This window comes from Sinohyriopsis cumingii, chromosome 2, assembly GCF_028554795.1.
Source record: "Sinohyriopsis cumingii isolate HCF-2022 chromosome 2, ASM2855479v2, whole genome shotgun sequence".
Lineage (NCBI taxonomy): Eukaryota > Metazoa > Mollusca > Bivalvia > Unionida > Unionidae > Sinohyriopsis > Sinohyriopsis cumingii.
Window position 1 is genome coordinate 5,267,467 of NC_142962.1, and position 14,339 is coordinate 5,281,805.

General features: G+C 34.7%; 1 protein-coding gene across 1 annotated transcript; it reads left to right on the forward strand.

Annotated features, from left to right (window-relative positions):
• The first annotated feature begins 2,664 nt into the window (after positions 1-2,664).
• Positions 2,665-13,908, forward strand: LOC149804270 (coiled-coil domain-containing protein 167-like). Its single transcript, XM_089938285.1, has 4 exons — positions 2,665-2,796; positions 8,898-8,992; positions 11,242-11,294; positions 12,047-13,908. Exons 1-4 carry the CDS (start codon positions 2,776-2,778, stop codon positions 12,151-12,153), a joined length of 276 nt encoding a protein of 91 aa, XP_089794411.1. The 5' UTR covers positions 2,665-2,775; the 3' UTR covers positions 12,154-13,908.
• Positions 13,909-14,339: the final 431 nt, after the last annotated feature.

The window sequence follows — 14,339 nt, forward strand, 5'->3', positions numbered from 1 at the left end:
GGCAATATCAAGAATTTCCAGGCATGATTCAATGGGTCTTCCGTCAATCACGTATATGGCACTTTTAAATAACGCCATAATACCATTTTAAGAAAACCAGGTCGATCACCAATTCTGATTCCTGTACCATCTGCTTGTAAAAGTCTACTTTCTACTTCATTGAATGCCCCAGCGGGTAAAAAGTTTCTACTCGTATCCTGAACTTGCTGTTCGATTCGTCCACTCTGATTTGGCTCTCCTGCGTCATAAGAATAATACTGATAATCGCGCACAGATTCATCGTTGAGAACTGGTGCATCCATGTCAAATGCTGGGTCAAATACACGTTTGAATATTTTATTATAATTTTTATCGTCTAACGCGAAGACCATTTCCTGCTATTAGACTATCAGTTATATTTTTTCTTTTTCTGACAGGGGTACACCAGCGATTTCTGCTAGTATTTGATTTGCAGCCTGATTGATTATTTTACTAACATTTGCAGACCTAACTTCAGTGCTGGGTAATTTAACTGGCTGCGGTTTTCGTCGTTTGTATCGTGCTATTCTCCTTGATTGCTGAGAATGCTTTAACTTTCATTGATAATTGTTTTGCATTTGGTATTGCTTTTGGGGCTATCCTTCTGAACAGACCCTGAATAACATCACCTAGTCCATCACCGTAGATCGCTTTTGTATGTTTGTAATCGTGAATTTATCACTGTGACCATTACAGGTTCACGTTGCACATTATGTATGATCATCTTATTTTAGTCATTGTATTGAATTGCATACCCTCAATCACTGTGATAATCATCGGCGATTTCATCGATGAGGGACCGATAAACATTAATGTCCATGATACGCCTGTAAATAATCCTTGACAACTATCGGCTGCTCATTACTAATTTCTGGGGGATTATTACCTGCTCGTCTTCCGCCAATAAGAATTTCTAATCGCTCAACATCGGCAAGGATATTATTGGGACATGGAGTAGCAAGACCACTTCCAGTTGCTCCTTCTTCCTCACTTGTTGTTTTATCTGCTTTTTTCTTCCATGCTCTTGATGCTGATTTCCTTTCTGCTTTTGCTTTTTCAAGTTGCTGCTTCGTTTTTTCTTCTTTTAGTCTCCTTTTTTGCTTTACTTTTCCAATATACTCATATACTGTATTGTTGAAGAGGTCAAAACAATTAATATCTTGCTCAGATCTGATTTGCGGTAGTGATGCGATATATATCCCCGAGTATTAACATATTCAGGTTTCATATACCTATTTCTATCACGATATCCATATGCGGCAATATTAATTACTTGGTTTGGTCTTTGCGGACATTACCTTCAGGCGTGAATGTATCTGTAATGTTAATTCTGACTCTTGGCAGAGGTTGTGGTTGAACCATTGTGGTTGAGGAGGTTGCTGGGGTGGTGGTTGAGCTGCTTGAAGACGGCCAACAATATCAACAGGTAATGTCTCAAGAGCCTTTTCAGCCGCCTCAGTTGCTGTAACAATTTTTTTTTTGTTGGTTCGACAATTGGTTTAAATAACTGTTCTGTACCTTGTGCAAATTCCACCCGAGACTCCTGACGAGCTTGTAATTGTTGTTTGACGGCATCACGAACAGGATATATTTCTTAATTGCCTCTAGTCGTTCTCGAGCTAATCTAGCTGTGTGAGATTCCATTATTGATATAATAATGATTTAATTATTCACACACTACAGCAGCAGGGAGGGTGCGACCAAAAATGAGTGTCCGAAAGTTAAACAAAACACACATACAAATCTGAAAATACGAACGACAAAAATAAAGTAATAAAATGAGCTTACCCAATTAGAGCCAATCTCGGTCGGTAAGAGACTTCTGTTTGGCGTTATTGACCTTGTTTTTTCATTTTTTTGTTGTTGAAAAATTGTACGAAGCTTTATTTTCAAAGAAGACTTGCTCCAAAATTGGTCTGTTCACCCTAGCTGCTGCTAAAGGATATTTTTATTTATTTATACAATTCAACAAAATGGATAATAGATATATTCAAAGTCCATAATACCCATCTTACATTATTTTAATTCTTGGTCCATTAATACATTTCCTCTCTATTACTGTAACTAAATATATTAAATAAAAACTTAGAGGAAGAAAGAAAGAAAAAAAAAAAGATAAAAGGTCAAGAAGCTGGAGACATAAATAAATATACTTATGCTTAGTTCCATGCCTATACATTTATAAAAAGATATATTTGTTATCAATGTATATATACTTTTAGTCCGATAAATCACCCCCTCCCCTCGCCAATGTGTTGATAATGATGGACGATATCAATTTCGTCACGGGTGAGGGATAGTCCTAAAACATAAGACACATCACCCAATAAACAGCATATGCTATGTCTTACACTGTAGGACTAGGGTGAGGGACTGATTTATCGGCTTAATATACTATATAGGCCTACTATGAGTTGTTGAAGATGATACCTAACTGCACATTCAAGTTGTGGTTCCGTTACAATACACCAATGCCATAAATTTTCATTTAAATGTAAATAGTTAAAGAGTATCAACACCAAACTGTACCAAAAATTTACTCAATTCCTGTAATTTCTTTTACATTGCAGTATTTTCGTCACCTATTCATTAGGGCTACCGAACGTTGTCGTGTTCTGGGAGATCGACTAGTAAGTGACCCTAAACAAGCTTCTGTATAACATAGATCAAAGATGTATAACGTGTGTCGTGTCTGGGTGGTTATTTAACGAAAATAAATTAGAAATTGACTTTGACCATCCCTACCAAATCAACATTATGCCAACAATTGTACGACAGGTAACAATACGATAGTGTCTGCAAACGTCACTGTACGATAGTTATTTCTGATCTCACTACAAGTATAGTTGCGACCTCGCCTGCAGTCTGCTAGTTCACAAGGGGTCGTTACAAAGATAATTTGGAGTATCCGTCCTTGAATAAAGGGATGGGGGTTCTAACCTGTAACAATATATGTTATATTGTTACAGGTTAGAACCCCCATCCCTTGATTCAAGGACGGATACCCCAACTTGTCTTTGTAATGAGCCTCTGTGGCTAGTTCTACAACGTAACACACATCACCGGCTATTTTTGTTCTGGACTTCTTAGTACTCTTATACTGAATGACTCAAGCTAGTCACACGATTATTTTGTTGTAGCACTAAAACAAAAACTACATGTGCTGTGACTAGCAGTCTGCTTGACTTTAATAGTCTAGTCGTACAATGTAAGACGTATTACATGTTATTTATGTTTTGGTGCTACAACAAAAATATAATGTGACTAGCTTGAGTCATTCAGTGTAAGAGCACTAAGAAGTCCATTCTGTTATTTATAATGTGGAGTGTGCAGTGTGTTATTTCCAGTACATGCGGAGTCATTGAGCATATTCCCCGATAGTCCTACATGCAGGACCTCGACGCTGATAATGATATTTATGTTTTGGGCATCTAGGTCTTACTGCCCAAATAACGGAGCTATATAGCCTGTTCTGATGTCATTTAACATTGGAATGACTAGTCAGTTTTTCAGAAATATCTCAATTACTTGGCAGCCCATATTGGCACTTTTCTACAAATTAAAGTCAAACTTTACTTACTCTGATGTCTTCTTCCAGCTACATTCAATTTCCCACATAAGCAAAAGGACATACTGTGTAGTGTGTTCCAATGTTGATAACATTGGAACAAGAAGTCAGATTTTCAGGAATATCAGCGCTTTTGTACAGATTAAAGTTATAAATTCAGTACACAAAGAATTTTTTTTTAGGCACATTCCATGGGGTGTTGACTTAAACTGACTAAAAGGTCAACTCTAAAACTGGGAGAAAAACCTCCCAATATTGGGGGTATTTCCACACCTACCTCCCGATCTCATAACATCTCCTGATTTTTTGCAGACAACTCCCGGTTATTACATTGTCTGTCAATTTTGATTTCTCAACAACAAATAAACCCATTCATAAATATATATACATCATATGCACTCCATGGATGCCATATTCTGTTTTATCACTTGTAAATACTGTTGTGGCGAAATAATTATTATCACACAATTTTTTTTCTTCTTCAGTAAATAAAATGTTAAGATTAAACATTATTGATGTAAATTTTAAAAAAATTTAAAAGCCTACAACAGTACTATAGTCAAATTTTTTAAAAAAAAATTGTCACCAATTACTTTCAGTCCCATAAATGATCACTGTGAATGCTGTGTTATTTCTTTGCAAACAAAATCGCATCTGCATGTCTGCCAAAGAAACTCGGCACTAAATACCTGGCATTCCTCTACCGTATATGTCAACTCTAATTATCATGATTATCATCATTAAATTTAACGAAGGAATAAAACAAAATAAGCCATGCAGTGTATGTGTCCTTTGAGAATTTCACCCTTATTGGACTTGGAAGATGGTAAATATTTATTGAAACAATCATTTAAAAAATGCCACGTAAAATCTCCTCATTTTAGGTCCAAATCTCACTATTTTATTTGTTATTCTCACTACTTGGTTTTTGAAAAGTTGACAGGTATGCTGGACTCCAGTTTCCACAAGCCCAGAATTTCCCTTTTATTAAATATTGCCACACAGTGTTGCAATAGCTACATTTTGAATATAAATTAATAAAAATGAATTACACCTGAATACTGTTCCCATAACTGAAATGATCATGCTTTGTATTCTATATATGCAGTAAAATCCAACTCCAAAGAAACATTGCCGTTGTTCACAAACTTGTGAAAAATATAATACAAAGTGGTTTAAACATTCAAGGCAATAATATGTTATCATTTTTTTTCTTAACATGCATCTGTCATCTCTTTTGAGTTGCCTATAATGGGTTGCTCCACTTCCTGATCCTACCTTTGCAAATTAGCACAATGGGTTCACCCATTGCAACCTTCAACACATCTCACTAGCTATTCTCAGCCAGTTAAGGTGAAACTTTGGTTTTATCCCTGACCTCTTTTTCTTTAACTGCTGCTGTTTAAACTGCCCAAGGGATAGTTTTATATCAGTTCCAATCATTTACAGATTACTGTTTATACATACTACATATAATCAGCTTAGACTGAAAAAAAATTTATTTATGTTTTTTTAAGATTACTGAAAATTGTGATTTCTCCAAACATGACTGTGTCTGGGGGGTATGGGAGTACAAAATCGTATCTTTAGCAAAGCTTCCATTTGATTAAAATCAGATCTAAATTTCATGTAGGACAGTGGTAATCTGATTTTGATTGTGCCATGTTATGGCATGTATGTCAACAAAGTACATTTACTCTTTTCATTAGCGCAATCAGTTTCCTCAGCCAAACCTTTCTTTTTCGACAAGCCCAACTAAAATTTGAGGGACCCTGGGTGTCGGGCTGTCAGATTTTTTGAGCACTGAGTATTTTAATCAGACTACAGTGATGTTTTTTTCCTAATAAATTCAAATTCACACACAAACAAATGGACATTTTCAAGTTCTGTTGGCCTACCTTTCAGTTGGCTGGAATGTGATGGAAGCCGGAAATATAAGAATACGCATTTTGAACGAAACGATGCTATCTAAACACTTTCTTCAATGTTAATATATTTTAATCCATTCATTACAGAAATATACTTCATCCTAACCCGATTTTGGCATTCTTGGTTTCCATCACATTCCAGCCAACTGAAATGTAGGCCAACAAAACTTTTAAAGGGGTCCATTTTCTTGTGTGAGAATTTGAATTTATTAAATAAAGATAACAGAGCAAGTAAAGTCTACTAAAACATTACGACTTTAATTTATAGAAAAGTGTTGTTAATGGCTGCCAAATGTGTGAGATATTCCTGAAAATGTGAATTTAGTTACAATGTCAGTTGACATCAAAACATGCTACACAGCGTCATTATTTAAACAGTAAGACCTCAATGCCCAAAATATAAATATCAGAGTCAAGGGCTTATATTATAGGACTAGCAAGTGGACCTGTTTTCAAGTTCCATTAATATACATTGCATTAGTCAGTTTAAGTTTATTTAACAAAACAAAGATATCTAATTGCTTTATACAGCATTCCATGCTCAAAGAAAGTGTTGCTTTTTTTGACACAGGCCCAGGGCTGGTGACTTAAAAAAAAAAATCACAAGCCCTGACTCCATTTTCTATATGCCCAAATTTTACCCATTTTTAGTATAATTTGTAATTGCTACAATTCAAATATAAGTACAATAAGGGGTTTGAAGGTAATGCAAGTGTCATTAAGTGTTTATCACTACATTCACTAGAGACTGGATGTTCAATATGTTGAAACTTGGAGTGAATCCTGGTCAGAACCAAGTGGACATGTCAATATGTTGTTTGCAGAATGTGCAAAGAATTAATTGCCTTTCTCCCACCTTTTTTGTTTGCTGCCATGCTTCACAAAGTAAAACTTCGTCAACCAGTTCTGAAATTTATTTTTGTTGGGCTTTGCTAGTGCTGTTGATAGCCAATTGCTTCTTATATCGACTTAAAAAAGTTAATCACACTTGAACATGATTATGACAGTTGAAATGATTATGCTTTGTGTTATATATATGCAGTAAAATCCACCATCAAAGAAATGTTGCCTTTGTTCACAAACTTGTCAAAACCTATAAACCTATAATACATATGGCTTAAACATTTTCATTCAAAGCCATGATATGTAATTTGTTTCTCTTCAAACATCTAGCTTCTCTGATTTACATATATTCGGTTGTTCCATGTCTTGATTTTACCTTTGCAAATAAGCATAATGGGCTCACCCACTGCAGTCTTCAAAAATATATCACTAGCTATTGTCTGATCAGATTAAAAAATATGTGAAATGGTGGTTTATAGCTTGACCTATCTTTGAATTACCACTATTTAAACTGCCCAAAGGATACTTTTACGTCAGCTCCAGTCAAGACTGTCTACCATTTATATATGCTACATGTAATGGCATATACTCTAAGTGTTGGGTTTTTCTATTTTCAAAGATTACTAATGTCAGGGGCTTTGGGAGGGCAAAATTATGTTATAGCATGATATGCCATGTTACAGTTTGATTAAAATCAGATCTCCACTTTACACAGGAGACTGGTAATCTGATTTTAATCAGATTGCATTGTGTAATGGCAGGTATGTCAACATCTTGAAAATACATTTCCACATTTCATCAGCATGATCAAAGTTTTCTCTGACAAATTTTTTTTTTTTAAGAATACCAGATGGGCCTGATCTGAAATTAGAGGGGCATCAGGCTATCAGATTTTTTGAGTTCTGACATTAGTGTGCATTTCTTTGTTAAAATAATTTTCAACCAGATTTGGCATTCCTTTCTACAAAGTGAGATGTCACCCCATATCATAAAGATTTGGGTGGACATCTTACATGTTAGGACTATAGTTTGCATCTAATCCATATATTCTGAATAGTAACGAACCTTCAGTCATTTACCCCGATATTTATGTTCTTTGACTTTATGTCTCGCTACCTAAATAAATGGTGTTGTGTAGTGTGTTTCTCCATCAACTGACAGGAACAAGAAGCTAAATTTTTAGGAATAACTCCTACACTTGGCAGCCCATAATGACACTTTTCCACAAATTAAAGTCTAATTGCTTTAGTTGGACTATACTTATGCTGATGTCTTTTCCCAATGGGTTCAAGTTCTGACACAAGCAAATGGTTGTATTTTCAAGAATTGTTGACCTACATTTGTCTTGAATGCAACTGAAGCAGGGAATGCAAAAATTGTTTAAGTTGAAGTCTGTTTCTTAATTGAAATTAATAAAAATATTTTGATATTGCAGAAAGCAGTTAGACAGACTTTTTGTTAAAGATCATTATCATCTCTTTAGCCAGTTCATCCAACCAGGACCCAAGATGGCTGGCTGATCCAAGGTCACCTTTAGAGATCACTGACATCTCATCTCTCTCTCACTGTTTGAATCTTGGTCTTGGTCAGCATCTTCAGAAATCTTGACATCTGCTTCATGTGGGTTGGTGGTTGTTCTTAGTGTTGCCCAGGGTTCTTCACCAAATATACTGGCTGCCATGCAATGTTCCCTCTAAGGCATGTACACTAGTGAGCACCGAACAAAGGCCACTGAGCAGACTGCAAAACCTACTAAGCAGATTTTTTTATGGAAATTTTATCCTCAGGCAGGGTGCGTCAGAGTGGGTGGGGGGTTACGAGTCACTTTCACACTGTATAAGCTAGAAACGGCATGCATAGTTCTCTCTGGAGCTTCACAAGAAATCAAAAGAATTATCTCTGCACACAGAATACATTTAGCTGTGCTAAGACATCAAACAAGCTGCGCGCGCGCAGCTGAGCAGGAACATTGCTGCCATGTATAGCCTTTCTTGTGCTGAAAAATGGTGTTAAACACATAACAGCAACAAAATCCATCTCTTCATTGCTGTATTGGCTTGATAGTATAGCACATAATGCTTGTTTTGCACTTTTGTAAACTCATGCTTGATTCCTAGTTATGATGCATGCAGAGTTATTAGGTCACCTGCCCAAGGTCTTGCTTGTGTCCAGTGTCGGTACATAAAGAGTGCATTACTCCATTTTATGTCTGAGGTTTCAAGTGTACCTCATATAATTTTCAGAGAATTTGTTCATTCAGAGTAATGCAAACAAAATATCTTAGGACAAGTTTATTTTAGACTGCAGTCTTATTCAACATTATACATGCAATGTCCTTACATTAAGATCAGGTCAAAAATAAAGGTTACTTAGCCATTTCAGTCAGTAAAATTCATTACAGCTTTTATGTTAACCCTTTGTATCTTTTAATCTTCAGAATTGATTCTTTCATCAAGTTGGATTTGGATATTATTTAGTTGCAGTTTGATCTGCTCACATGTTTTGGTCGACATTATTGAAGGGTATATCGGTAATTTCAGATTGAAACAGTTGAAGGCCATATCCAGAAGTGTGAAGATGCTTTGGACAGAATTGAAAGGTCCCTGCGACTTGAGGTTTTGACTGAGAGTCAAAGGTCAGATATTTGTTTAAGTTGAAGAAAGTAGCATAATTAAACTGCCTGTTAAAGTATTTTTTTGCTTGTACATGTTTCTTGTTCTTTTTGTTTCCACTTTGACAAATGTTGATAATTGATCTGCACATGTAGTAATCTTCTCTTTTGGGACTTGGAATGATTTCAGTGCTTGAATTTTTTTTTGTTGCTAATCCACTGGGTCAGTATAATAAATTAGTTTACTGCCGATAGTTGCTAAATTTCACTGTCTGTGCATTTTCATATTTCTCAGAATGCTTAGTGCAGAATGTTCTCAACATCACATTGTTTTAAGCCATATTTCAGTCGTTCTGATTAATTTTGCAAGATTTCTAGTACTTTTTTACTCTATTCTCTTGATTATATTTATGATCGTGCTCTTTGGTATCATTGTAAATTTTTTTTACATGTTAATGGTTACTGTGACCTTGCAGGAACTTCCAGTCTTTCCTATTTTGACCTCACAATGCAGTGAATGTTTATTAACAGTGGTCTGGAAATAATGTATATTGAAACAGAAAAAATGCCTTTTTCAAATTGGCCATGTTTAGGTACTAGCCTATGCGTGTATATTTCGATTAGAGCCTCATGACACTGAATTCACCATATGCAACTATGGCTACAACTTTATACCCTACATAATTTTAAATAATCATTATTGAAATTTGTGTATTGGCCATGATACTAGGCCAGATTGGTATGCATTCTGACTGTCCTGACAATCAGCACTGGCCCATATTTACGTTATGCATGGAAAAAACACATGGCCATTTATGTTGTGGACATTTGTTTTATCTCTTCAGAGGAAATGAACCCTATTCATATTTTGATATATATATATACAATGCAATGCCTCTTCTTAATTAAGGACAGTGACCAGAACAAATTTTCTGTACTGATCAAACAGATTTGTGAGAGCATAGTGATCTGTTAACAAATTCATTGTTTGTGGATTAGCAAAATGGCATTAATTTTGAGCCCTGCATATGGCATAGTGTTCGTTCTCTTTTGACAAATATTGTTTGTATTACTGGTGCTAAAAATAGTAGCAGTTCATGTGGTCTTAGTGAAATTAGTTACATTTTAGTTCTGTTGTATACATCAAGGGACAGAACTAAAATTTAGGTAAATATTTAGACCTGATATGCACTATCTTCCTTTGATGTGTTTCACTGGTGATAATATTTTAAACAATCATAGAAAATGCTTTCAAAAGGAATTAATCACAGTAACTCGTTAAATGTTTCAGTTGTTGATATAAATTCTATATTGACATGAAAAAAACAAAATTTAGAATAATACTGTCGAGATAATGTACAGAAGTAGGTTTCTAATAGTAAAAAGGATCATGAATGGAAACATTCTGAGTTATGTTCTTCAATATGATATTATGTAAATTTTTATCACTTGAAACCTGTAATCAGTACAAGGATTTTTTGCAATCACATTTTAGTTAATTATTTTATTGTGATTTCAAGTCTGTTGTTTTATAATGATTTTAGAACAATGCATCGGTCAAATGCTGTGAAACTTAGAGCTCTCAGTAAATGCTTCCAGCACATATTGGATCTTCTGACTGTGCATCATATGGTCATTTAATAAGAAGCCCAGACTGCTGATGATCTGAAATTGATTTCTGTGGATGTATTTTTCCGTTGCATATTAAAAGAAAGTAGTCACATAAGCAGAAATAATTAATTTGCATAATAATATCAGAGTGTGATGAAGACAAAAGATTAATAATTATAGAAAGCAAGATTTATATTACAGTACAGTTTTATTAATTTGCCTTGACTATAATATTTAATTACTTGCTAATAGACTAACCCCATCTATATGGACCCCAGTTTTCATATTAAGGCCCACACTGATGGTCCACGACTCTCAGTATCAAAGGTTTAAAGAGAGCTCTGAAATTTACACATATCGATGTTATGGAGAACATAAAAGATCTCTATTGACAAATGAGCTGTGATTCCAAGGTCAACTCAATGAGTTAATAGATCAGTTATAAATGACATGAATTGGTATTTTCAGAGGATGGAATACTTATTATTACTATAAAAGATATTATATATAATATTCACCTCTTAAAGGGGATACAATTAAGTTTTCTACTTGATCCTTATTTGCTAATCCTAGTTAGTTTTAATGTTTATATCTTGACTATAAGGTGTCAGATTAAAAAAAATTCTTTCAAATATAAAGATGACAAAGAATACTTTTTACAGACAAAATCTACTAGAGGAAGAGAAGCAGCTGAAGAAAAAATTGAAATCCCATGGTAAGTAAAATATGTAAAGAATAGTGTGATCGGGCATTGCAAATGTCAGTATGTAAATTACTGTTAAATATAAATTGGGAAAACATGGATAAAACAAGCATGTGATCTGTGAAAAAAGGATGCAGATGTCCAAGGTAAGGGTAAAGTCTGTTTCCTAAATTGAGATTTTGTATCTGTGGTTTTTATTTTTCCTGTTAACTGTTGAAATATCATATGAAAAATCATATCACTCTACATCCAACTGTCAAAATTATTTAAGAATATTAAAATAGTATATGCTACATGTAGATCATGGACATTATGTCTTCAAACAAGGAGTCCCGTAAATAAATGAGATTGACATTAGAGGTGGCTAAATTTGTCAGTATCATATATTGCACATGTACATGGATTATTCAATATTGATTAAGATTTAGCATTATTAATTGACATATAACAATATTGTGATTTAACATGCCAAACTGGGATCTGTATTTAAGAAAAGCTCTATCTTCCTGGATATTTCACAAAATAGGTAGTAACAGGCAAATATTTTACAGTAACTGGGGGATGGGGTGGAGTGAGGGCTACTCCAAAGGGTGACAAGGGGAGGGGAGGGGCACACATTGGCTGGTTTAGTTGAAATCATCAGTAAGTAAGATGAACAGTATAGACCCTGACCTGTGAGTACATTATTTACTCTTCATCAATAAAATATGCACATTGTAGTCATCCGAATATGGTTACTGTATCTTCTCATCATTTGTTTTCAGAGCAAGAACTTCGAACCCTCAGGAAAGAGAATTGGAAAAGCATGGTTGTATCTGTGATACTTTTAGGTGTAGTCTACATTTCATACACTTTCTTCTTCCAATCATGACATGGAACACGCAATAAAAGTTGGACCATAGCAGATGTTCACAATCCGGAAACAATGTTTTCATTAATTGTATGCAAGTGCCAACTTTTACCAATTAAAATAATGAAAAAAACCCAACTTCTTCTTATTCAGACAGTAAATCTGTAGAATGCTTTGCTCTTGTACCACCCATGTATTTTAAAATCCTAGCGAGACCTCTGCATAAAATTTGACATTTGACCAGATTGGACTGATTTAGGAAGGCCAGCAGTTGTATATAAAAAAAAAAGACTTTATCAAAGCTTTTATTATAGTTAAAGTCTCAATATTTCTCAAATGAATTGCCTCTGGAAATTACGTGGACACACATTGGAGATCATGGAAATGCTTAATCACGAATATGTGGACACCAACTGTTTTATCTGGGACACAGAAAATCACTTGCATCGAAGTCCTTTGTACTCAAGCAATAGCTGGGTGGCAATTCATAGGCTTGCCAGTCCTGCTTCAACCACCTGCTGAGTAGGAAAATGTACTGATCATTTCAGCTGTGCTGATATTCATGAGAGAATTCAGTGGCTGAAAGACCCCCATATATGCATGTTGTCATTATAAGAATACATCAAAAGAACATGATGCAATAGCTGGCAGCAAGTTCAAAGACTTTTACATTTGCTGCTTAGTGGTGGGAAAATGTGATGATATTTACAATGACTGAATTCAGAGGCAGAAAGACCCAGAGATGTACATGTCGTCATTATAAGAGTACATCAGATGACCAAATTTAGCATTCATTCTTGTGTTGGTTTCTGAGTGTAGCCAAATAAGTAGTGCATGTGACTTTGAAATCAAGACATGCTGAGAGTTAGACAAAATGCTATTTGCAAATATGAATATGTATTTTGGGGATAATTGGCAAATTGACTAAAACTGTAATGAGATTTACAAGAGTGCTAAACTTTATAGAACTGACAGTTTGGATGGAATAGTAGCCAAGTGTAAGAAAGTATGTGATGCCTGGCTTAGTGTTTGGAGTAAGACCTTTCCTTCAACTGACAAAATTCAGTCTCACTCTAATGGACAAATAAGAGCTATATGTCAGTGGTGGAAAATTAAACCACTGGCAACCACTGGTTCTTCTCATCTGGACATTTAGCCACATTAGGTATTTCCAATATGCTTTTGAGAGGGGACTGCAACTTTTACTGGTGGGACTCCTGTTTTTACCAAAATAGGAGTCCTGGACTCCTAGTGAGACCTCTGGGTGTGCATTTATAATGGAAATTAAAAAACAAATGAGATTTTTAGACTTTCAAGAAACAAAGGCAGAGAAGAAATATACTGTAATTTTGTTATTAAATTTGGACAATGGTCATTTATAAAAAAGATTAAAGAGCAGACGTTGAGGGGGGTTCTAGAAATGTACACAATCATTTTAATATCAAAGGCGAAGTGTATATAGTATCTAATTTATAGGAGCTTCTTGGTCTGTACTTTTTTTTTAATTTGATGTATTTCATCAAATGATGGAGCTGATAGAATGTTCATTTTTTTGTTTACATATTACTTTACCAATTGCTGAATAAAGAAGGTGACATTGTGATGTTGAGATAGTGGTAGGGCTTAATAATTTTTATACTAATGGTTAAAACCCAGTGTATTCATTTGTATTTTTACAATTTTATGTGGTGATCTTAGCTTGGTCGTGTACAAAGAAGAAATTTTTCCAGTGGTATTCTTGGATTTTAAAAATGGAAATAAAAAAAAGACTTGGTAGTGGCCTTGGGTTCTTTGCATGTAAAAGAAGTATTCATTACAACAGCAAAAGCATCCAGAGAAAAGAAGCCTATATACTGTGTTATTGGCAATTTAATATTTACAATTATTTATCCCATTTTTACATTGTTTAAATGACATTGCAGGCCTATCCTTTAGATTTCCTTAATCATATCCAGGCCCTGTTGTCACAAAAATTAAACTCCATGGTAACCATCTATAAAGTCTTTATATATCTACGTTTCCTGAATTGAAAATCTTTATCATTAATACTCCACAATGGGTGAATCTACTGACATGGAGTTTTCATTAAGGACATAATATGTTGTATTATATACAGTAAGTCATAGCTAATATATAATGTTGTGAACACACCATAGCTCTGACAATTAGGAACAGATTTTGACCAGATTCAGTATCCTGGTATGTCT